Below are 24,852 nucleotides of genomic sequence, written 5' to 3'. Positions count from 1 at the left end.
AGCCTTATGATGAACTGGAGAAAATTCAGGGACATGACCAGGATGACAAGGCGAGAGATGCTCAGTGAAAAGCTGAGGAGCCCAGGACTTGGGGGGAATGTGTGGCAGGTTCCAGGCATCTAGAGGGTTGGCATGCACTGAACTGTCACTGGAGGTTGGCAAGCAGAGGCTGGACTCACATGGGGGCCATGAGGGGCTCGAGCTCTGGATGGTGGCTGGCCTCTAGGAATGCATCTAATTCTACGACTCTAACCTACAGAGAATGGGACTGAACTGCCCAGGCCGACATACCTGCTGGGCCTCATGGAGCTGCCAAACAGCTGTATCTTTCCCCAACCGTCCACTGCAGAGGAGAGCCCCGCCGAGGGCTTGGGAGTTCTTACCTTCACCCCCCAAAGCAAAAGGATTCTCACACCATCACCCATGATAAGGTCCCCCGGGCAAACCAGGTGTCTGGTGTTTGGGCTTTGGACTGAAATTCTGTCAGCTCACTATGGACATTCAGTGTAGACTGGTTATCGTGCTGATCGGAAGAGCCAGCAGACCAGTACAGCTGTCTGTGCTTAATAAACACGGGGGAAAGTTATGACTTAATAAATGCAGTTTGTCTGGAGGATAAAACCAGGGCTTGAGATAATAAAAAGGCCAGGCTGTAAAGCTTGGAGTGGCTGCGTCCAGCCCAGAATGCCAGCCCTAAAACAGTTATAAAACACATAATCGGCCTCTTGAGCTGAGCCCAGCCCCCTATCCTTCAACTTCACCCTGGTAAGTGACAGCAGCCTCATGTAGACGATGCCCCCTCTGCTGCTGCTTTCTGCGTGGTGTGGTACACAGTAGATACTTAAATCTTTGTTGAATGAAAGGATTAATGAGTGACTGAACAGATGAGCACATAAACCTGTAGCTGGGAAGGCATGGTGGAAAATGTGGAACAGAGTTCATCCTTTTATTGAAGCTTACAGTTTCACTGAACTTTTGGCTCTGAATGAAAAGGGCATTGGCAGAGGGAGGTGGCAACTGTCCCCTGGGGACTGAAGCCAGGCAGAGTGGTGGGCAAGGGAGGGGTCCGAGCTGAGGAGTGCAGCAGCCTGGCCCAACATGCCCAGAGAGCAGACTGCCCCAACTCCCCGAGCAGGGACAGCCCCAGGTGGCTAGGAGTTGACACACACGACTGTGGGCCTGGGGGAGGGGTGGGGGGGATGGGGGGGGATGCAAGCCCCTGGTCCCTTGGGCACATCTTTTTCACGCTTGGTCAGATTCCACTTTGGAGAAACTGGCTTCATTTGATAGGACTGAGCGGGTTCGGGGACACAGGTGCTCATGGTAAAACGCTGATGAACACTTATGTCGGGGCACAGAAGGGAAAGATAGAGGCTGGAGCTCAGCCGATCACAATGACTGGCATCTCCGGCTCCTGCTGCAAGGCTGTGCCACTTACATGCTCAGGGCTGAAAGGATCTGTAACTTCCAGTCCTCTCCTACGTCAAGCCCAGGACCCCTCTCTTTGGTGGCTATGACACAGGGGTCCCGGCCCTCTCGGCGAACAGCGCTGTATCAGGAGGAGCAGGAAAAGGAGAGCGGCCACATGCTTCTCCCACTCCAAAGCCAGGAGAGGTCCCCAGTGCACGCCACTCTACGGATGGGCTGGGTCAGAGCATCCGAGAAGCGGTCATGGTGACGAAGTCCTCGAAGCTGAGCCGAACGTTGCCCTGCATGGCTGTGTCCTTCTCCCGGAAGGCCTCGGTCAGCACCTGCAGCTGGGTGCACACCTGGATGAAGCGGTCTAGCTGCATGGCGGGGCTGGCGGAGCGCGGGCAGTAGCGGGAGACCAGGAGCTGGCTGAACTGGGGGCTCAGGTTGTAGCCCATTTGGGACAGAGCTGGAGAGGAGGGGCACACAGAGCAGACACAAAAACCCATCGTGAGCACTGCCATCGGCCAGCTCCACAGAGCACAGCACTTCAGGGGACTTTGAGGGATCAAGCACCAAAGGAGGAAGAGGACAGAAGTCCCAAGGGTCTGTCCAGGATGGCAGCAGCACAACAGGGGCTCTGCCTGGATGCTCCTTTCGCTGGAAGGCCTCGTCCCTTTCTCTAAATCTCCATTACGATCTGTCAGTCAGGGGCTCCTGGGGCCCCAGAATGACACCAGGCCACCCACGCTCAGCTCTGACTCGTCCACATTACAGAAGGAAGTCTGAGCCCCTAGGACCACTTGACCGGCGCGGCCAGCAGAGGCAGCACAGCACGGGTCCTGAGGACCTGTTTGGGAGTCAAAACAGCCCCTCGGCAAGTTACTTAACCTTGCTAGTCCTCTGACTTGCCATCTCTAAATGGGAACAATACTTACCTGTCAGTTCCTGTAAGGATGAAAGGAGAGCATGTAAAGCACCTGGCACAGTACCCGACACATAACAGACGCTCAGTAAGTGTTGTGACAAATAATAAGAACATCATCATCCACCCAGGCAAGGCTGTGGGCAGTCCCAAGGTCACAGCCTACGTGCTGCTGCCCATGTCCCTCCGCCTGGGAGGCTTCCTTTCTTCCTTCCTTCCTTCCTTCCTCTCTGCATAACCTACTGCCCCAGGCTAGTCTCACCTCTCCTTTGGCTATGCGGCCCGAGTATGCTGCCTACACCATGCCTCAGTTTTCTCATCCATAAAAGGATAATCAAAAGGGACCCTTCATCTAAGGGGTGGTGGTGGGGTGTGGGGTGGGGAAGAGAGAGATAATAAACAGTACCTAGCACATGAGGAGAATGAATAATGTAACATGTTCAAAGTACATATTACAGTGCTTAGCCAATATTCATTCAATAACTACTAGTTTGGCTGTGATAACATCACCCTTACCAATATTTACTCTGTAAAACAGTAGGTGATCAGTACAGGCCATCTCCTCTCCCTTCTGCCAGGGTGCAGATATGGTGAGCACCTCCCCTCCCTGCCACAGAACTCCTTAGTAGGACTGAAATCCACAGCCAGGGCAAGGGGCTGGGTTCTCTGGGGATCCCTTTCCCCCGCTCAGGTGGCAAAGCTGCCTGTCAGGTTCTCATCAGACCACTAACACCCTTCCTCTACAGCAGCGGTCACCAACCTTTCAGACCTCACGGACCACCAGCTGGCGACCGCTGCTCTAGAGTCAGAACTGGAACCAGACCTGGAACTGTGGCCGCTGGTCATCTTACCCAACTGCAGCATTTAGAGTGGTCTGAGAAGCCATCTTTCCGAAGCCCCATACAGGGCTCTTCCCATTCAGCATACTAGAGACGAGAGCAGAGAGAGCCACACACACCACACATCCTGGTTTCACAGGACCCTGGGCTACTACATTTCCATCCCCAAGGCTCTGTAGGTTGGGCCTGTCTCACCTGGCACTGCCGGGAGTGCCATCATCAGGAGTCCAGCCCTGACCCCGGACCCAGCTGTTCCCTTGCCCTGGGTCTTGGCTCAAAGCCGCAGCCAGGCCACAGAAGGGGAGGAGTAAGTCTGCTGAGGGCTACATTCAGCAGGGCAGTGGACATTGGCAGTCAGAGGCTAGAGAAAAGGCCCTGCTCTGCTTAGGGAGTGAAGAGAACACGGCACTCACCTTGCTGCAGCTCTGTGTAGCTGATGGAGCCCGAGCGGTCTCGGTCGTACTGCTGGAAGAGGTTCTTCCAGTGCTGGATGAACTTCCACAGGGCTGAGAAGCCGTGGACGTCAATGCGGCCTGCCTTGGTCTTATCAAACATGTCTTGGGGAGACGGGGAAAGAGGGAAGGAAGGCTTCAGGGCTGAGGGCCAGGGGTCCTCAGGCAGCCCTTCTCCTCAGGCTGGATGGAGCAGGAGACTCCACAGAACCATAGGCCCAAGGCCCAGATGCCTCTACCCACGACTTACCTTCATCAGGTGCCACAGCAGCCCCCGCCCTGGCCACCCTTCCAGAACCGCATTCTCTCTGCAGGCAGATGACCCCTCCCTGCCATCTCCTACCAGGGCATGGATCCCATTCTGAAGGATGGGAAATGGAGTGAGCCTGTGACTCAGCAGGGCCTAGGACTCGAGAAAAGATCTCAGGGGAAGAGCTCTCAGTCTAGGAGATCGCTCCTTGAACCCAGTTTCCTGTCTGAAATCCCCCCTGGCCAAACGATTTTTCTGAGAATGGTCACCCACCCACTGTCAGACATCGGGTGGCTCTGCCCCGAGCCTGAGCCCACAGGGAAGGGCTGGTACTCACTTATCATCATGAGGCATGTCTCGTCATTGAACGTGGACCAGTTGGAGTTGACCAGGGCCTGCTTCAGCTCCTTGACAGAGATGTAGCCACTGTGATCGGAGTCCACTGACTGGAACCAGGAGTACGCCTCAGGATCCACATTGGGGGGGGCGCCACCTGCAGGAAGGGGTGCAATCCAGGGAGTCAAACGAGGTCTCGAGGCCAATCCGCAGAAATGCTGGTAGAGCCAGTCTAAGTGCCTCCCTGTCTAGGGGTTCTCTTATCCACAGAGATCTAAGGGGACCTACTCCTTCTCTTTTATGGCCCTGCTCACTCCACTGTGTACATGTTTTTAAACCACCTTCCTGGTTAGACTTGGAGCAACCTCTGGGCAGGAGCCTAACTCATCTGAATCCCCAGGGGCAGGCACAGAGGCAGGCACAGAAAGGTAAAGTGCTCAGTTCATGCCGAGTTGGCCTCAGTGTAACAGCACTCCAGACCCAAAGGCCTTTCCAACCTCCTCACCTGAATTGCTTCTTCCTTCCGTCAACCCAAGACCCCTCAGAGTCTCAGCCCCCAGCCCCCATTTTATAGCCCCTGGTTATTTAAATTCTCTGTGTAGCAGTTTTCTTATCTGTAAAATAAGGCCACAGTAGCATTTACTTCATAAATTATGAAGATATAATTATATGAAAACCCTTAAATCGGCGCCTGCTACAAGCTAAGCACTATGTGACTGCAGCTTATTAGTGTTGTGTGTGTCTGCTGGGAGTATGTACCGTAAGTAGCTTGGTGTGTCTGTCAGTAGATGGAGGAAAGGCTCACTCACTTGAAGAGACATGTGGAGTGAGCTGGAGAGTAGGGGAAAGGATGACAGATGAAAGTGGAGAAGCACAGAAGACTATCTTAGGAAAGACCAGAGTGACACAGTACTGCTAAACCTAATGACTTAACTGGCCACAAAAAGGGCCCCTTCGCACAGGCGGTATCAGAGACAGCCACGGGCCCCACTGGAGCACAGAAACCACCACCCAGTCCCAAAGATGAGGCCAGGTTTGCCTGACGGAGGGACTATCTAGCTTCCTTGAATGGGAAACTAGGCAGCCCCACCATCCTTCCTAAAACAGCAGCTTTGCCGTGGGGAGTGAGGGCCACAGCCCCCAGAGGGACAGTCTCTGTAACAGGGGGTCCCTGCAGTTTGCATAGATGGGCCCGGGCTCTGAAAGCAAAGAGCTCTGACCCTTTTTTTTTTTACTAGTGTGTGCGACTTCAGACTAATTGTTTCCTTTTTTCAGACCTACTTCCCGAGGTGGCTGTGATGATAAAACCAGATAACAGCAACAGAAAGTTGTAGCAAAAGGCCTGGAATGTGTGCAGTCCCATTTCCACGGAGGAAGGAATACTCAGTAAACTGGATCTGAAAGGATGACAGAGCTGAAAAGACAGAGGCACAGAGGACGTTCAGAGTACTCCGGGGGGTCCTGGGTTGATGGGAGGGAGAAGCAATTCAGGTGAGGAGGCTGGAAAGGCCCTTTGGGTTTGGAGTGGCATCCGGGTATTTCCAGTGGGCGGTGGGGCACCCTTACTGGCCAACCCTGTCTTACAGAGCAGTGGTGCTCCAACCTTAGATCCCGGACTCAGTGGGGCTGAGGTGGGGCTTCCGGTGGAGTCCCATTCTTTTTGCAGGTGATATATGGATCGCACTTTAGAGCACTGCTCCAGGAGCCACTAGCCGCACTGCAGAGGAGGCAATGGTGGGTGGCCGGATGGGTGAAGAGCTGCAGAGAGAGCAGCCAAGAGCCTAAGGCACATCTTTCCTTTCTTCTGCAGCCCCAGAGATTATCTCTGGTCTCAGGCCCTGGAGGGATCAGCCTCCAATATAAGGTTTCCCTACAATGACCTCATGTAGGCTCAGAGACAAGATTTTGAAAGGATGAGGAAATCCACCATGAAGCTGCTGAGCTAAAAGCAAGTGGCCAGAAGCTCTGGGCTCTGCCAAGATAAACGCCACAGCTCAGTGTTTAGAACCCCCTGGTCTGAACATCGCCCTCAGAGGCTCCTGCCTGGGTACATCTGCTAAGATGCTGCAGCTTCCCAGCAATACCATTCCCAGGAGGCCCTTCAGGTGCACCAGACGGGTTCCAGGCTGCCTTGCTGCTGGCTTGGTCTCCTGGGAACAGCATATGGTGAAGAGGCTATGAGTGTGGGAGGAAACCAGGGACCGGGAATTCACCTCCCCTGGCCCCTGAGACCACTCAGAAACCTTCACTGAGCCCGAAAGCCTCACCCAAGATTCTCTGCCTCCACTGAATAGCCAAGGCCCCTTTTCCTCCCCATGTTGTCCAGTACCTCACCTTTAGTATCTCTGCTCTTTATCCTTCCCCTAACTCATCCCACCATCTGCCTGCCTCAGCATCTGTCAGTGGTAAGGCCCTTGCCATATCTGCTATCACATTAAATGCTGACACCTCTTTGCTAAGAATGTCTCCGTACAAGTTCTCTCAGAGAATATTGCTTATTAAGCCCTTCCCATATGCCAGACACTGTGCTCATGTTTACCTGCATATTCTTATTTTATCCTTATTAACAATGTTGTGAGGGACACTCGCCCATTTTACAGATGTCAACACTAACGCTTAAAGAGGTAAAATAATCTGGTCAGGTCAGTAGGTTGTCTGATCTCAAAAGCCCAAGCGTTCAACAGCTACACTCCTTGCCTTTCTACATATAGCAGTCAGTCTCCCACAGAAATGGGGCTTCTCCCCATGATAGGCTGTATTATCTCCAATTATTTGCTCACCTATGCCCTGCCCCCACCGCCTCCCCTGTAAGAGCATTGTCCATCCTCGCCACTGCCTGGTGGCTTGCAGAGCCCCTCCATGAGGAGTATCCACTCCCATCTTATTGGTAAGAGGCTGGACCAGGGGGTGTGGTTTGGCCAAGAGAACGGGAGTGGGAGATATAAAGTACTTGAAAGCAGAGACTTTAAGAGGTATTACGCATTCCTGCTGACTCTCCTGCTCTTTTTTATCTGCAACAAGAACAAATCTCAAATAACGGCTGTTCCTCCAGCCTGGAGCCTGGAAAGAAAAGACACGTGGGGCAGAATCTCAGCAGCCAAACCCATAGCTGCTGACATGTAAGCAAGAGTAAATGAGTGTGAGCAAGCAACAGAAAGCAATGTTTGCTGTTGTAGCCAGAGAGTTGTTGTTCCACAGCAAAGCTGACTAAAACACTTCTATTCCACTGATGCATGCTGAAGCTAGAAGCAAGATGCTGGGCTGCCTGCACATCCACAGGAAGGACAAGGATGGGCCCTGGGTAACTGAGAACAAGGTCAGAGGCATCTAGAGCCCCAAATCCCTACTTACCTGGAGGAGGTCCCTGTCCATAAGGCGCAGGAGGCGGGGCACCGTAGGGATTTGGAGGTGGCTGACCATAGGGGGTCCCTGGGGCTGCACCACCATAGGGTCCTCCTGGAGCTCCAGAGGGGAGGCCCCCAGGGTTGGGGTATCCATAAGGCCCTCCAGGGGCAGGAGCTCCTCCATAACCACCACCAGGGGGTACCCCGCTGCCATATTGCCCTCCACCAGGGTAGCAGCTGCTCGGAAGGGCTCCAGGCGCTTGTTCTCCAGTTTCTGAGGAGGCCTGTAAGAAGAGCAAGGTACCAGTCTGAGAACCATTAACATAAGAAAAAAAAGTTCTAACAACAGTGTTGGGCATAAAGAAAATGATCAATAAATCATTATTAAATTATTATCATCATCAGAAAAGCCCTGTGCAGTAAACTCAGGCAGAGATATAAAGGAGAATGACAAGTTCTGAAGGAGCTCACAGTTAACAGGAGAGGCATGGAAATCCTCTCCGTAACACCTAACACCTAATGAACCCGAATAAGGAAATAGGTGTTTAAAATGGACGCATAAGTCATGTGCCATGGATCACAAATGAGATGGTGAAATCAAGGAAGGTTTCCCTAAGAAAGCAGCATTTGAGCTGAGACTTAAAAATGAAAATGATTCCCAAGAGAGTTGGAGAGGCATGGTCACCCAATTTACTAGTAACCTCTTCAGCCAAAACTGGGGAAGGGACTTGTTCATATCACACTACTAGGGGCCCGGTGCACAAAATTGTGCACAGGTAGGGTTCCCTAGGCCTGGCCGGTGATCAGGGCCAATCTGTAAGGCAACCAGCAGGGCGATGGGGGGGGGAGGCCCGTTGGCACTGACCTTGGCCAGTCTGGCGCCACCTGCTCACCAGCCCCACCCCCCACCGCTGCCACAGGTCGCCTCCCTCTGCAGGATTACCAGTGGGGTGATGGGGGGGGCCCCCACTGGCACCCGCGTTAGCTGGCCTGGGGCCTGCGGGCTGGGCAGCTCCTTCGTCGAGCGTCTGCCCTCTGGTGGTCAGCGCACATCATAGCAACTGATAGTTCCACCATTCAGTCGATTTGCATATTAGGCTTTTATTATATAGGATGAGTTGAAGGTAGAGGCGGAGCTAGATCACTCCCACCCACACCCAAACCCAAAGACTCCCACTGCTCCTGCTACAGCATTCTTTCCTTACGCAATAGGGAACAAGATTCCAGGGTACGATAGAAAAGGGGGTGGGGACTGTGCAAAGTCTAGGCACACCCAAAGAACAGGCTGGACACCAAGCCAGGAAGTAGCTGCTCCACAATAAGCCCTGTGAACAAAGCCATAAACTGCATCTGGCACAGGGCACCCTCAGAAATGCCCTGAGGCCAACAAAGCAGGGGCTGCCAGACAGGTCTTCTGGCCTTCCCTATCACATTCTAGGGGCCCGGCGCAGCCTGGCAGCAACTGAACCCTTTCCTTCCCGCCCTGCATTAAAGCCCTCATGTGTACAGTTTTCAAAGCACTTTCACATACACACAAATGCTCCTGGCAGAATCCTGTCAACAATCCTTGCCACGATCTGCACTGCGCGTTCAGGAGGGACTGCAGGAGGGCCAATGCACAATGAAGACACTACTCAAGAAATAAGTTTTACGCATGGGGGCCAGGTGGAACTTCTTTTGGGAGAGGAACGACGAGTCCTAGTCTTGCCTGTTTTTATTCAGCTTGGTCATACAATTGCTTTTAGTAAAGCATGTAGGCAGAGCACATAGTAAGCAGATAGTATCGAAGGTCGGTAGAGGCCAGGAGACATTTACTCAAAGATTATCAGGTCAGGGAATGCTTCCAGACCCCGCAATCTCAGCAAGAGCAATCTGTGCTGGCATCAGCCCTGCTGATGCCCAAGGTTCATGGGCTTCCAAGTTCCTTGTTGCACTTTCATGCCAGTGCTGCTATGCGGTCGTCTCTGGCATCTCCCTTTGTTTTCTTAATAAACCTTGGAAAGTGTATGCCGTCTGTAGGGCTTAAGTCTTTTTGAGACTTTTCATTCACATTTGCAGCCTAAAAATAAACACACAAACCCAAGAATAAGAAAGACAATAGTGGTTATGCTAAAAGGTACATGTAGGGAGATCCAATGAAAAGGACTGTATTTTTCCATGTCCATTTTAAATTGTTGCCAGGCATCTAAGAAACTAGTTTGTAAGTTTGCCGGGGATAATTGTGCAATATGTTGTTGTAATTCTAAAATATCAAGGGTTGTGTTACCTTTACCCTAAGTACCAAGAAGGTGATTTTTTACTGATTCCCAAGGGTGTAAGGTGCTGTTATAGGGAACGGGGGTCACACAAATCTGGGAAAAATTATGATGATACTGTAGAGACATTCTTTGCTCTTAGCTGTGGATTTTATCACTCAGTCATAGAACTGTAGATTTTAGTGCCGATAATTCTATTTCAAATTGACTGTCAATTCTTTTTTGTATGGACAAAGTCTTGGTTACATTTTTCTTAACTTGTTGTACGAACTGAAAAGTTTGAACAGTTTGTACCATGGATGAAGCAGCAATTCCCACAGAAGTAAGTAAGTAATACTAGAGCAAAGAGTCCTGCAATTAACCTGCCAAGGAATTTTTTTTGTCATTTTAAGATTTTTACTAGGTCATGTAACCGTTGGTAGGTTTGATGAGATTCCCAAGGCTCGGTTAGGTTAGTAGGAACCCAAGCGAAAGCAGGTTGTCTTAATATCATGAGGGAATCCTTTTGATAGGTGGAATTAACACAATGGGATAGTGTGCAGCCTGTGCATGATACCTTATATCAGTGGTCGGCAAACTGCGGCTCGGCAAACCACAGCTCGCGAGCCACATGTGGCTCTTTGGCCCCTTCAGTGTGGCTCTTCCACAAAATACCGACTTCTGCGCATGGGCCACGAAGTTTCAATCGCACTGTACCTGCGCACCTGCACGTGGTATTTTGTGGAAGAGCCACACTGAAGGGGCCAAAGAGCCGCATGTGGCTCGCGAGCCACGGTTTGCCGACCACGGCCTTATACAATTAACTTGCATTAAGGCACACCTGGATGGGGCCCGAGAGGAGTACAAGATCAGATACACAGGTGATGGCAAATACTGTCTTATTTGGCGTTCCCCATAAGATGTAAGTATGAGTAGAGTTATTTAAGCTAGAGTGATAACTGTACCATTCTATAGGTGCAAGTGCAACAGCTAATTTCCATTATGTGTTTTGTAGGGGCCAATGATCATGTTGTAATTGAGATCCAACAAATCCTCCTCCATGCCACGAGGTGGAGTGATTAGATTCAACATACAGGCAGGACACCGTCCCTTTCCATTTTAAGGTGTGATTGCTACTATATGCAGACCCATGGGGACACCAATTCACAAAGGAAAAACTATTATTAAGATTGCTGTTGGTGGGGTAGGCACTATAACAGTCTTGCCAATTAATTTCTTCCCCTGTGGGATAACATTTATAAAAATTTTTACATAATGGCTTAGCGGGGGGATATCTTAGTAATGTTACATTTTCTGTACCTCTTCTGGGGCAACCAGGGATAGTAGATGTATGTGGGCTTTTGCCCCCCCTCCCCCACTTCCTTTGGTGTTCATGCTAACCAAAGACCTCTCTTTAATTCTACACACAAAGGTGCAGTAGTTTGATTCTTTGTCATACAAAAGGGAAGCTGTGTGGTGACACCCGTATAATTATAGTTTGCCCAGATACTTCCTTGTCCTATCTGTGGTCCCCTGGGATGAACAAGGTGCTTGATATTATTGGTGACTATACTAGGCGGGAGATCAGCCCAAGTAAGGGGTCTCATCCATGGAGGGTCAGGAACATAAGTCTAATACAATTCCCCATGTACCCCTAGTAGTATTACCGCACAACTGATGACTGCTAGCGTGGCAAGGAAAACATTCTCAGGTGTTCTCGGGATTCTTGTATCCTCACAAACTTGCTCAGCTTTCTGAATTGTCTTCTTCACCATCCCCCATGTCATTTCCAAACTGTTTCTTGTCTGCTTCGTTCGCCTCGTATTCCTTAGCCTCTGCACGAGGCTTGGGGTTAGTACTACCTTGGGGTAGGGTGTTTGATTGTCTGTGGCCACAGGTACAGATTGAGGTGGTACAGGTTGAGGTGGTACAGGTTGAGGTGGTACAGGTTGAGGAGGTACAGGTTGAGGAGGTACAGGTTGAGGTTCCGGGTGCAAGGTCTTCAATATTTTGGTCAGTTCCTCCCGTGGATCCATGTTGAAGTTTGATGTTCCTTGCAGGAATCCACACAGGCTTGGAGGAGTTTCCTGGAAATACACAAGCATATTCTCGACCAAATGTTAACAAAGGGTCGGGACCCTTCCATAAATCAGACTCAGGATCCTTCCACCTGACCAAGCCTTTTTCCTTTGGCTCATCACACCAGTGTAGCTTCATTGGAGTCTTACCATCAACATTACAAGTGAAAAAATTTAAGGTAATTACAAGTGAAAAAATTTAAGGTAATTAAGGTTTGGTGTAGTCTACCTACAGGAGATTTCTCTAGTATTTCCCCTTTTTGTTTTTCAAGTTGGGATTTTAGCCACTGATGTTGGTGTTCTATAATTGCCTGTTCTTGGGAGTTGTATGGTATTTCTGTAACGCGTTGAATTTTTCATTTTGTATAAAACTGCAAGAAATGACAGCTTGTGTATGCAGGTCCATTGTCAGTTTTAATAATTTTTGGAATTCCCATGACAGCAAAAGAAGTTAGGCAATGATTAATGATTTGTTTTGCCATTTTCCCTGTAGATGTGGTGGCACAAAGGACCTTTGAAAAGGTTTCTACAGAGACATGCAATGCCCCAAGACATCCAAAAGGAGTATAATGCATTACATTCATGTGCCAGATATGTTCCCTTTTCAATTCTTGAGGGTTAATTTCTGTATTGGGCCCTTGAGGCAGATGTAACATACAAGTGGGACATTCCTTGATAATTTGTTTATCCTGCTGTCGAGTGATTGAGAATTATTTAGATAATATTTTGGCAGGCTGATGTAAAAGCTGATGAGATTCTGTGGCTTGCTATAATGAAATGACTAACTGATTGGCATATGCATTTTCTTTTGTTAATTGACCAGGCAGGGTGATATGAGCCCTGATATAATGTTTAATAAGAGGGCAATATGCAAATTGACCCTAACGGCAGAACGACCGGTCACTGTGATGCGCACTGACCACCAGGGGGCAGATGCTCAACACAGGAGCTGCCCCCTGGTGGTCAGTGCACTCCCACAGGGGGAGTGCTGCTCAGGCAGAAGCCAGCTCATGACTGGCCAGTGCAGCATCTCCTGCCTCCTCGGCAGCCCTAAGGATGTCCAACTAACGGCTTAGGCCCGCTTCCTAAGCCATTAGTCAGACATCCCCCAAGGGCTCCTGGGCTGCCAGAGGGATGTCTGACTGCCAGCTTAGGCCCAATCCCCCAGGGAGCAGGCCTAAGCCAGCAGGTGGATATCCCCCGAAGGGTCGTGAACTGCAAGAGGGCGCAGGCCGGACTAAGGGACCCGCTCTCCCCCAAGTGCACGAATTTTCATGCACCAGGCCTCTAGTGAGTAATATAAAAGGGATATTGTCTTTGCTGTACAATTTGCTGTACTGTTTAAATAGTATAGACTTTAATCGAGTATTTTCAATTTTGTTTACTAGGCCAACAGCATAGGCAGAATTAGAAATATTGAGAGGCTTCTGGAAATTTTGCAATGCAGCCTTGATAGCCTTTAATTCAATTCTTTGTACAGAAGTGTGACTAGTGTGGATGACTTGGTCTGACTTTTTTGTATGATAAGCAGCCTTACCATTAGAGGAACCATCAGTAAAAATAGTTAATGCTTCAGGAATAGGTTCCTGTCTAGTATTTTTTGGTATAATAATAGGGATGTAATATAAAAATTGTAGTAATTTGTCTTTCAGTAGATGACAACTAAGTTCCCCCAAATATTCACTTATTCCAATTTGCCAATTTAAATCAGTCTGAAATAAGGTTTCTAACTGCTTCCTGGTAAGGGGAGGATAAATGTACTGGGGCTTTTCTTCTTTAAGCTGCCTGCAGTGCTTTTTGAGTTGAGGTCTTAATTGAGCCATGAGTTCTATATATGTAACCACAGTTTTAGAGGTTTGATGCCCTAGGTCCGTGGTCGGCAAACCACGGCTCACGAGGCACATGTGGCTCTTTGGCCCCTTCAGTGTGGCTCTTCCACAAAATACCACATACAGTGTGATTGAAACTTCGTGGCCCATGCGCAGAAGTCGGTATTTTGTGGAAGAGCCGGTAATTTGTGGAAGAGCCACACTGAAGGGGCCAAAGAGCCACATGTGGCTCGCGAGCCGCAGTTTGCCGAGCCGCAGTTTGCCAAGCCGCAGTTTGCCGACCACTGCCATAGGTGAATTTACTTAATAATAGCAGGAGAGTCCTTATTTTGGAAGATGACCCAAGTGGGACTGTTTATAGTAGGATTAATCTGTCCTAACACAGGCAACTTAGGCTGTACCTGTGCTACTTGGGCTGAGGATATTGCCTGTTTAATTTTTAGTAACTACTCCCTAGCTTTATCTGTCAATGTTTGGGGCGAGGAAAGATCACAGTCACCCCTAAGTATATTGAGTAAATTTGTCATTGTTTCTGTAGAGATTTTTAGATAAGGTCTTAACCAATTAATGTCCTTTAATAATTTCTGAAAGTCATTCAGGGTTTTAAGGCAATTTTTTTGTATTTCTACCTTTTGAAGCTTAACACCTTGGTTTTTAATTATGGTTCCTAAGTATTTAAAGGGCGTTTCTCTTTGTACCTTTTCTGGAGCAATTTTTAAGCCCTATTTAGAGAGTCTTTTTCTTTAATTCAGTGGTCACCAACCTTTCGGACCTCACGAACCACCGGTTGGTGACTGCTGCTTTAATTGGGTAAACACTGCTAAAGTCTGCTTTTCCTGTGGGCTTGCCAAGAGCAAGTCGTCCATGTAATGGATAATGTAATGCTGGGGATATTTGCCTTTTAATGGTTGAATAGCTTGAGCAACTATTTTTGACACAAGGTGCGGCTATTGGCCATGCCTTGAGACAAAACTTTCCATTGATATTTTTTATAGGCTTTACATTGTTAATGCATGGTACTGAAAAGGCATATTTTTGTTTATCTTGAGGTGCCAAGGGAATGGTGAAAAAATAATTCTTGAGATTTACTACTATATAAGAGACCAATTTAGAGGTATTTGTGAAGGCGCTGGGAGTCCAGGCTGTAAAGCTCCTGTGGTGTGTATAGTAGTGTTAACTGCTTTAAGAACATGGAACAACCGCCACTTTCCCGTCACCTTCTTAGATATTGTCACTATAGGAGTATTCCAAGGACTATTGGTAGGCTCTATGTGGCCAGCCTTCAGTTGTTCCTGTATTAATTCATGAACACACCCTGATTTTTTCTTGGTTAATGGCCATTGATCTATTCATATAGGTTTATTATGTTTTCATTGTATAGGATTAGCATGAGGGTGAGGAGATTGATTAATGGCCATTCCTAAAAAGGCTGATATTCTACTTCTTGTCTTCCTGGGTTCCCTTTGGCTTGAATGGGTTTTCTAATCCCCTGATTATTTTTCCCTAAACCTTGACCAGCTTGCTATTCCATCTGAGTTATTAACTGCTATCCCTTGCCGGTAACAATACACGCTTATAAACCCTCCAAAACATCCGGCCCCATAAGTTGACTGAAATTCCAGAGACTATATAGGGCTGAAACCATTCTGTTTATCCTTTCTAATTTTGCCATTTTAACACTGCAGTACTACGTTGAGTATTATCAGGAATATGACCCCTGTAATAGACCCCATAGTTTCTACTATAGACCAATTTGGAAGCCAGAATTCTTTACTAATAACACTGACATTAGCTTCAGTGTCTACTAAACCCTTAGTTTTTCCTTTATTTTTAAATTAATTATAGGATGGGTTTTACTAATTTCATGTATTTAATAGATATTTGAGCTTCCAAATTTTGTGTTCCTCTTTTTCTATTTATAGCCTTACCTTGCTGAATATAAGGTATGAGTAGGAGCTGAGCAATTCTTTGTCCTGGGGTAACTTGCATAATCTGTGCATTCTAGTATTACCTTGATTTTTCCCTTATAATTTGAATTTATGACTCCAGGCAAAACAGTCCTTTCAGTGTTTCCATTTCTTCCTAAGACTAGTCCTAACGTACCTGGTGGTAAAGGCCCCCAATTCCCATAGGAACAGCTTGCCGAGCTATGTCAGGGATCCGAGTGACTGCTACTGTGTGGGTGAGATTAAGGTCTGCATTCCCTGGAGTGGCTTGGATGAGGGAATTCACTGTGGGGCTTGCAGGGCGCAAGCCACCTGTTGTTGACGGGGCTGGGGAAAGCCCCTTTGGCCATTTCCCTGCGCTGGCCATGCCCTATGCCCTGATTTAAGGGCTGCCCATTTCTATGAAAATCAGATCTACATTGATTAGCCCAGTGATTTTCTTTCTGACATTAGGACACAAGGAGGGTGCGGGAGGTGGAATGCTCACGCCTTCCCTCTGTTGTCTGCCACCCTGAGTCCTTTCTGGCTGCCTACATTCCTTTTGGAAGTGTCCTGGCTTCCCACGATTAAAACATTTTTTACTCCCCACTGTTACAGCGGCAGCTAGTAAGTTTGCATGAAAAGTGCTTGATTCTACATCCTGACATGCTTGAATCATTTCTGTAATGGTACCACTTTTTCTTAGAGGTGTCGGACATTTTTTACAATCAGCATTGGCATTTTCATATGCTAATTGCCGAATCAAGATGTCTCTTGCTATTACATGCTGTATTTGCCGTCTCACTACTCGAGTAAGGCGAGCCACAAAATCAGAAAATGATTCCGTAGGTCCCTGCATACACTTAATAAAAGCTCCCTCAGGATCCTGGTAAAGCCCACCAGGCCTTTCTTCCACAAAGTTTAATCTGCTCATAAGCTTGCTGCACATACCCTCGCTGATTTTGCAAGTCACTGTATTGTCCTGGTCCTGCTAACATTTCAAAAGTTATTTGGACATTCTGCCCTCGATTGGTACGAGCCTGCTCTTGACATCTCTCTAAAAATTCTCCCTTCCATAGCAAGTAGTCCCCTCCATCTTGGGCTGCATGAGCCAAAGCGTACCAATCGAAAGGAGGCAGGAATGCATCAGGAATGTTAGTCATGATTTCTCCAGTAAAGGGAGCTGTAGGACCATTTTGTACTATGCTTTCACGCAAAGCCTTTATCATTTTAAAGTCAAATTTGTCATGCTGTCTTAGTATTTAATTTGAATTATGTGGGTTAGCTCCCTCTATAACAGGTAAAGCAAGTTTCTCCTCCACTGTCATGTCCCTTAATCCCTCCCGGATAGCTTTTTGAACAGCTGATTCTATTGGCGGTGAATCAATATTTCAGGATCAGGACACAGAGGTGGAGGAGGACATGAAAGCCATTCCTCCAATTTTTCTTTCTGCGCCTCTGTAGGAGCGGAGGGTGTAAGGGGAGAAGTCCAGCCTCCTTTGCCTCTCTAAAAGGTTCCAGCAAGTGCAATACCATGCTCCACAAGGAGAAACAATTCGGGGGCAAGTTTTTCCCCTGCTGATGAGCTCTCTTCAAGTTCTGTCCTACTCTTTCCCAACACTCTACATCTAACGTGCCCTCATCAGGAAACCGGGGATTATGTTCTATGATGATATGCAAAAACTAAGAGAGTACCTTCTGACACCTTAATTCCCTTTTCCTTGAGCATGCAAGCCAACAGTCTACAATAATGTTTTTCCCCTTTACTCGAATTCTGCCCCATAATGGCCTGGCTAATTTCAGAAAAGTCCCCGTTCACTTACGGTTGCAACTCCACAGCTGGCACAGGCTTGTGCGTTCAGTGAACTTCCACTTCACTTCGTTCCCCTCAGGCGAACCTTCTCAAGTACCTGTTCAGGCGCCACTTGCCATGACCTGCACAGTGGGTTTAGGAGGGACTGCAGGACGGCCAATGCACAATTAAGATCCTACTCAAGAAATAAGTTTTACGCATGGGGGCCAGGTGGAACTTCTTTTGGGAGAGGAACGACGAGTCCTAGTCTTGCCTGTTTTTATTCAGTTTGGTCATACAATTGCTTTTAATAAAGCATGTAGGCAGAGCACATAGTAAGCAGATAGTATCGAAGGTCGGTAGAGGCCAGTAGACATTTACTCAAAGATTATCAGGTCAGGGAATGCTTCCAGACCCCGCAATCTCAGCAAGAGCAATCTGTGCTGGCATCAGCCCTGCTGACACCCAAGGTTTATGGGTTTCCAAACTCCTTGTTGCACTTTCATGCCAGTGCTGCTATGCGGTGGTCTTCGGCAAATCCTCTAACAGAAAGAAGGAAGAAACTAGTAGGCTCATTTTTAGATGAAGAAACTCAGGTGCACAACTGTTGAAAGACTTCATTTAGCAAGCATTTACAGGGTGATGACATTATGCTAGGCCTGGGGGCACAGAACTATATAGGGTCTGTCCTCAAGGAGCCCACAGATAATTACGATAGTCTGATCAATACCACCAGAAAAATCTACTTAAACGCTACCAAGGAGGCATGAGCTGAGGAATTCCGTTCTGTTTGTCAAATGATAAGTGGGCAATCAGATGAAAAACTCATGAAGTGGGTCAAGGAAGGCTTCCTGGAGGAGGCAGGTGTAACATTGAAGCTGGCAGTGAAGGACGCATAGGCCTTCTCCAAAAGGAAGGCAGAAAAGGACATTCCAGACAGAAGGGAGAAGAGAGACAAAGGCACAGGTACAGATCTAGGAGCAAGCATGGAGTGGCCAAGGAATAGGCTAAAAAGCAGGGGGCAGAGGCAAGAACTGAGCGGTAGGCTCTTTATACACCTCTCCTGCAGGACTTCAGTTAGCTGGTGAGTTACTGGTATCTTAAGAGTAGTTTCTGTTTCTGTCTCCATGCAACAGTGAGCTCCCCAGGGGCAGACAGTGGGACTCATTCATCACGGTACCTCAGGATCCAGCACAGTGCCTGGCACCTGCAAGCCTCCATAAAATTCTAAACAAGTGACTACCACTCTGAAGAGTTTGGGCTTTATGCTGGAGGAAACAGAGCACCATAGAAGGGTTTCCAGTGGGAAGGAACAAGATCAGAGCCTTGTTTAGAGAATTAACCAGCGGCGGTGTGGAGGATGAGCTAGCGGGGAGGGCGTAGCTAAGAGAGGGGGAGGCGGTAGGCTAAGCCCCAGGCTGGCAGGGCTTGAGCCAGATAGCAGGCTTGGAGACTGAGAGCACAGGATGAATTCTGAAGCTATTTCAGAGACAGACTAGACATGACTTGGTAACTAATTAGGTTAGGGAAGAGCTGGAGGGAGGAGGGAGGAAAGGAAAATGCTTGGAATGACAGATTTCTAGCTGCACAAAAATATGAAGTGGAGCCACCGACTCAGGCAGAATCCAGGCTGGAAAAGAGGTTCCCAGGGTCATCAAGTTGTCAGTAAAGGTCTGAATCAGAAATGAAAACCAGAATCCCGACTTCAGGTTCTTTTATACTACTCCATGCCGTCAACCTTTTTAAGAGTTTTCCCCAGAGCATTTCATGCTGATAAACACAAGATCGTGAAGGGGTGGGGGGGGGGGGGGGAGGGACAGGAGACAGTTCAGTAACCATGGTTTCCAAAGCATCACAGAAATGGGTGGAAGAGGGGCAATTAACATTTTATTGAGGCTCTGCTAAATGCTTCCAGTTCAATTGGCTCTCACTGATCCTCAGTCCCGTAAGAGTAGTTTTATTCCCTAAGAAAGCAGCATTATCTCCATTTTACAGATGAGAAAATGAAGGTGCAGAGAGTTTAATATTGTGCCTGTGATGATGCAGCTAAAACAGGTGAATTGGGATTCTAATCAGGATCTGCATGACTCCACTACACTACTCTCTTCAATAAATGTGTGGGCATCTACCATGTGCCGATGCCAGGGATTGTCCTAAACGCATCTGTCAAATATGATGGATTTCTACTGTAGGAGGGGGTGTAGGGGGAAGGGTTGGATTAGTGCTCTTTCAGAGGTTTCAAGCGCAGGAATCAGGGAGATGCAGAAGAATCTTATTCTTTTTGCACCCCAGTTCCTAGACCTAATTTGAGAGCCACCGTATTTTAAGAAATCCCAAAGACCCTACAGTCCAACCTTTCAGTCAATCTTGGAATCTTAGAATCTGTCTGTATTCCTGCAAGTGATGGGAGCTCACACCCCAAATAATCCACTCAGAAAGTCCTCTATTTTCTTTTGGCTCTGAAGGCTCATGCTTCTACATCCAAGACTCTTGTGAAGCTTGGAAGGGTCAAAGGTTGACCCATGCTGAGCCCTGATGGGGAAGAGAGTCGGCTGCATTGCCAAGGCAAGTCTGTTCTCCAGAGCTCCCCCTCAAGTGCCTGCTGGAGGAGGCTAGAGCCTATTCTAAGGGGTTAAACCAAGTATGTCAAACTCAAAGGCTAATATGGACCAAATAAACAAGGCTTAAGTTTATGTGGGCCACAAAAAAAAGCTTCAATTTTCATAGAAACGTAGGTTTATTTCGATAGAGATATGCTGAATACAAAAGGCTGAAATAAGTGAGTAATCAGTAACATAAAATAATAGAATATTTTAATAAAAATTAATATTTTTTCTTGAACATTAACTTACCAGATACTGAATAACTGCACAAAATAAGCAAATAAACCTATTTTTCTTGTTCTCCAAAAGCGAAATATTTCCTGTTGCACACACCAAACAACTCAGTACAAGACTAATGACATGTCAATCTTCTGCTAAAATATTCACTGCTAGTATCAGTGGAGAGAAATGGTGCGCCTGCACGTAAGGGAAATGAATGCAGCACAATTATAGTAATCTGTCATTAGCGAATGTTGTAGTCCGATATTAATAATTATGTATAACAGGATATTGTAAAAATTAAGTTACAAAACTTTTATTAAAATGTTTCTTACATACCATTATATTGGCTGGACCACAACAATATTTGGCAGAGAGTTTGACATGCTTGGGTTAAACAATCGTGGGACAGGAGTGGCTTGGACATTCACCAGCAGAAGCTCCTAAAATATTTAAAGTCCAGAAATCTGCAGCCAATAAACAGTGAGCCAGGAAGTGTCCCAAGATTTCAATTACCATGTTTGAGCTGACACTCCAAAGGTTCCACCTTTCCCTCCAGCTTCATTTCACCTGAGCTGCAGACCCAGGTATCCAACACCCTCCTGGACCTTCCCTCCAAATCTATTCCTCTGCGTTCCCATCTCAGTGAGTGGGAGATCCTAGTGCCTTCCTGGGCACCTCCTCTTTCCTCCCCTCCGACACCAAGTTTCCTCAACTCTACCTCCCAAATGCTTCCCAAACCATTTTCACCAGGTCACTGTTTTCTCTGACCCAGATTAGTTCAACAGCTTTGAAACTGGTCTCCCTGCCTCCAGTCCCTCCTGCTTCAACCCATTCCCACAGTGCTCCATGGTAACAGCTCCAAAGCACAAATGGGAGAAAACGCGTCAGCAGTTCCCTCACTTCTCTTAGGACCAAGTCCACACTCCTCAAAAGGTATCTGATCCTTGCTTACCTTTCTCATTTCATTTCTTACCCATTTCTCCCTCTTCACAGCACATGGACTAATCTCCTTAAATTCCTCCAAAATACTGGGCTCTCACTTGCTTCCTGGCCTTGGAGCATATATTCCCTCTACTGGAATACCATGCATTTCTTCACCCAGCTAACTCCTACTGGGGATTCAATGTGGGGCTTAAATGCCACCTCCTTTAGGAAACCGTTCTTCCTGGAGACTGAGTTTAGGTATCCCAGCTGTGCTGTCCTAGCACCTTACACTTACTCCCATTTAATACTTAGTACATTGTCTGTACCATTCATATATCTGTATCCCTTTTCCAGGGGGAGTAATTACTATACCAAAACACCGTATCAGGCACTTTACATGGATTAGCTCATTGCAACCCCCTTTTAAAGAAGGGGAACCAAGCCTCAGACTTTTCCAAGAACCTTCTGCAAGCAACAGGCAGAGCAAGGATTTGAAGCCAAATCTCTCTGGCCTCAGAGACCAAGCTCTAAGCATTGAAACCCATCAGGCTGGCTCCTCCACAGGACCAAAGGGGACTTGAGTTTTACTACTCGAACACATAGTCATGCTTGAGGACCCTGGGCTAGAGGAAGTGGAAAATTAGTTTTGACTCCTAATAATAAGCTGGAATCCTCCAGGGCTATGTACCGGGTGGAGGGGAAGTGGCGCTATGCTTTTGGATGCTTTAAAACAACCCATTTCCTTTCCTGGGACACCATGGACCAGGAGCTGAAGAGGTAGACAAGGGTATGATGGGGAAACAAAAGCACTTCTTCTTCTATTCCAGACATGTTTCTCTGTCCTCCTTTTCAATATTTCACTGGGCATAGGCCCAGGCAGCATGACATGATAACGACAATCGCAGCAGCAAGAACTATGCCACCATGCGCTGGCACACACTATGTGTTAGCAATGTGCCAAGCTTCCTGTAGGTTTTATCATACTTCATCCTCATTTCAGTCCTATGAAGTATTAGTCCTCTCTTTTTACAAGTAGGAAACGGAGGCTCCAAGCCCTTAGATAAATTTGTCCAAGGGCATATAACTATTAAGTAGTAGAATTAGAATTCTAGCCTCGTTCTGTCCAACCTGGAAGTTCAGGCTCTTAAATTCTATGTCACTTCCTCTAGGACACATACAAATTACTTCCAAAAGCTTATTAAAACGTAAGGTACTTCCTAGTTGCACATCAGGTCTATGGCGGAACCCCAAAGTGTGCTTTTTTAACAAGCTCCCAGGTGATTCGGACGCAGACCATCCACTGAAAAACAATGCACGGTGACAATGTTTACCCAAACCAGGTTTCTCAGAATACTAGTATTTAAAAAAAAAAAAAAAAAGACTACACATTAAAAAAAGGGGGAGGGGTCCCCATGGTTAAGTAAACTTAAGAAATACTGAGGTGCCCTGTGGTGAAACTGTTCAGCTCTATTTAACAGAGTATTCTGTGAACTTATTTAACCGCAGAATCTTCCTCCATTAGCAATACCTATTAACATTTCACAAGACTCAGAAAATAGAATGGAGCTTGGGAAACACTGCTAGGTTATAGTACTTCCTCCTAACTGCGGCCCATGCTGGCCTCTCTCTTTCCTACCTCGGCTAAGTATGCAATGAAAGGAGTTTAAGTTCTAGCCCTGGCCTCATCCCCTCGCTTGCTTGCTACGTATGACCTTGGACAAGCCGCTTAACCTCTTTGGGCTGGTTCCTCAGCTATAAACTGGGGATGACACTCCCTGCTAGTATGCCTCCCAGGTCGTCATGATTGAGAGAACGGAGATCCAAATAGCGTGTGCAAAAACCGCACGGGCTGCACTCCCTCGGCGGGTTCTTGTCCCATCTTTTGGCATGTTAACTGGACCCCACTGAGCACTCTGTAATACCCCGTATGACCTAGTTTAACTATTTTTTTCCTGCATGGGTTTTACCTCCTAAATGAGTGTGATCTTGGGTAACTCAGGAGCCCTCTCTGGGCTGTTTTCTCCTTTTAAAATGAAGGGACTATTTTGAGGGCCCCTCCCAGCCCTGGCCTTCGAGGAGTCTAGTAAAAATCAAAACACGAAAAGGTAACACCCGTTACACTCTTGGTGGTGCCAAATGGCTTACAAGCATCCCTTCGTTCCTCTTCGGAATGGCTCTACCAGTACCGGGTAGAGCCTGTTGCTTGGCCCTACTTTATCGAGTAGGAAGCTTCGGCTCCGGCAGGCACAACACCGCGCTCGGGGGAACCTCCCTGCCTCCCAACCGTACTTCCTCTCTCAGCCCTTCTCCCAGCCAACAACGGGCTGCGGCCACAGCATCGCCTGGCTGGGTGCTCGTGGCTGGATCTAGAAGGGCTGGCAGGCGGAGAAGCAGCATTTGCTGACAGCTCCAGGGTCTGCTGCCTCACTGCCTGGCGACTTCGGGGAAGTGTGTGTCTTCTCTGCGTTTCATTTTTCCTGGGTCTGAAACGGAGGCGTTGGACCAAGTGCCAAGTAGTCAAACAAGCTCACGTGTGGAGTCAACCAAAACCAAAGATTCTCCTGATTATTCGGATGCAATCCGTCCCGGGTGTGCTATTATCCGACGCCCCAAATGATACCGACGACGGACCAGTGCTCTAAACGCGGTGCTGGCGCCCACGACCCCGCCCGGCACCCTGCGGGAGCTCCGGGAACGCGCGCGGCCCGGGCCAAGCCCAGCCTGAGTCTGGGCGGGGGGGTCCCAGGTCCCCAAAGCCTCGCGAGCGCGACGTGCAGTTCTGCGTAACGTGAGACCGGCGCAACCGACCATCGCTTTTCCCTTCGCATCCACGCGAGACCTCGCTGAAGTCAACCTCAGCATAGGAAGGGCACGGAGAAACAGGAGAGAAGGCACAGCTGGGGTTTGGGGCCCCTGCCTGGACTCGTCTGCCCCTCACAAACTCACCTGCCCGTAGGGATAGCCAGCCATGTCGATTCTGACGTAACCAGTCGGAGAGGGGTCGGACTTCCGGTGTCAAACCGCTCCCTGGGGACATACCCACACTTTTGATTGGATGGTGCGCCTGTCCATCCTGGGCGCCGAGGTCGACGGAAGTGACGCCATTGGGCGGTGGTCGGGTGCCTCCCAGAGAGGCGGGAGGAGTGAAAGGTCGGATGGGGGTTTCCGGAACTTTGTTCGCTCGCTGTTGTGGCGTTGTTCCTCTCTCTCCTGCGGTAGAGTAGGCTCCAGGGTAGTCAGACCGGGGTATTTAGTGAGAAGCTTAAGTTAGGTGTTGCGGCGGTGGCCATGTTTTAACCTGGCAAACTGGAGACATCACACTAACTAGTTCCTGTGTCACTCCAAGTTTCCGCCCGAGGTGTGGTTCGGCGGTTACCATGACAACAGGGAACAGAAGCCACTTGGGAAAGATAAAGGCAATGGCCGCAGTACTTCGCTCTAATGTCAAGACGCCACGAGTCAATTAGTAGCATTGGAGTGGGGCGTGTGGTCTTTGTGGAGAGGCAAATCCCCCAAAATGGGAGAGGAAAATTAGATGAATAGTCTCTTCTTTCATAAGTGGGGAAACAGGTCCGAAGAGGCAGTGAGTTAGGGGCAGAGTATGGCCTAGAACAGATGACCATTGCCTCCAATTCAACACCAACAAGAATCCCAGTTTGGGGTGCAGTGAAGAAGGAAACTTTATTCAG

General features: G+C 48.2%; 1 protein-coding gene across 2 annotated transcripts; it reads right to left on the bottom strand.

The window, feature by feature from the left end:
* Positions 1-915: 915 nt before the first annotated feature.
* PEF1 (penta-EF-hand domain containing 1) lies at positions 916-24,233 on the bottom strand. Of its 2 annotated transcripts, XM_014460514.2 has the most exons (6): positions 17,446-17,580; positions 11,458-11,877; positions 7,564-7,840; positions 4,214-4,369; positions 3,588-3,731; positions 916-1,879 (listed from the first exon to the last, which is right to left on the bottom strand). In XM_014460514.2, the coding sequence occupies exons 2-6, from the start codon at positions 11,824-11,826 to the stop codon at positions 1,650-1,652; spliced, it is 1,176 nt and encodes a 391-aa protein (XP_014316000.1). In that variant the 5' UTR covers positions 11,827-11,877; positions 17,446-17,580; the 3' UTR covers positions 916-1,649. The 2 variants fall into 2 exon arrangements, with proteins under 2 accessions (XP_014316000.1, XP_006094321.1); XM_006094259.3 differs by lacking the exons at positions 11,458-11,877; positions 17,446-17,580 and adding an exon at positions 24,110-24,233 and having other exon boundaries at positions 1,650-1,879.
* Between the last annotated feature and the right edge of the window lie 619 nt (positions 24,234-24,852).

Source organism: Myotis lucifugus, unplaced genomic scaffold, assembly GCF_000147115.1.
Source record: "Myotis lucifugus unplaced genomic scaffold, Myoluc2.0 scaffold_131, whole genome shotgun sequence".
Classification (NCBI taxonomy): domain Eukaryota; kingdom Metazoa; phylum Chordata; class Mammalia; order Chiroptera; family Vespertilionidae; genus Myotis; species Myotis lucifugus.
Note: the sequence above shows the minus strand (reverse complement) of the source record. Positions and strands in the feature narration are given on the sequence as shown.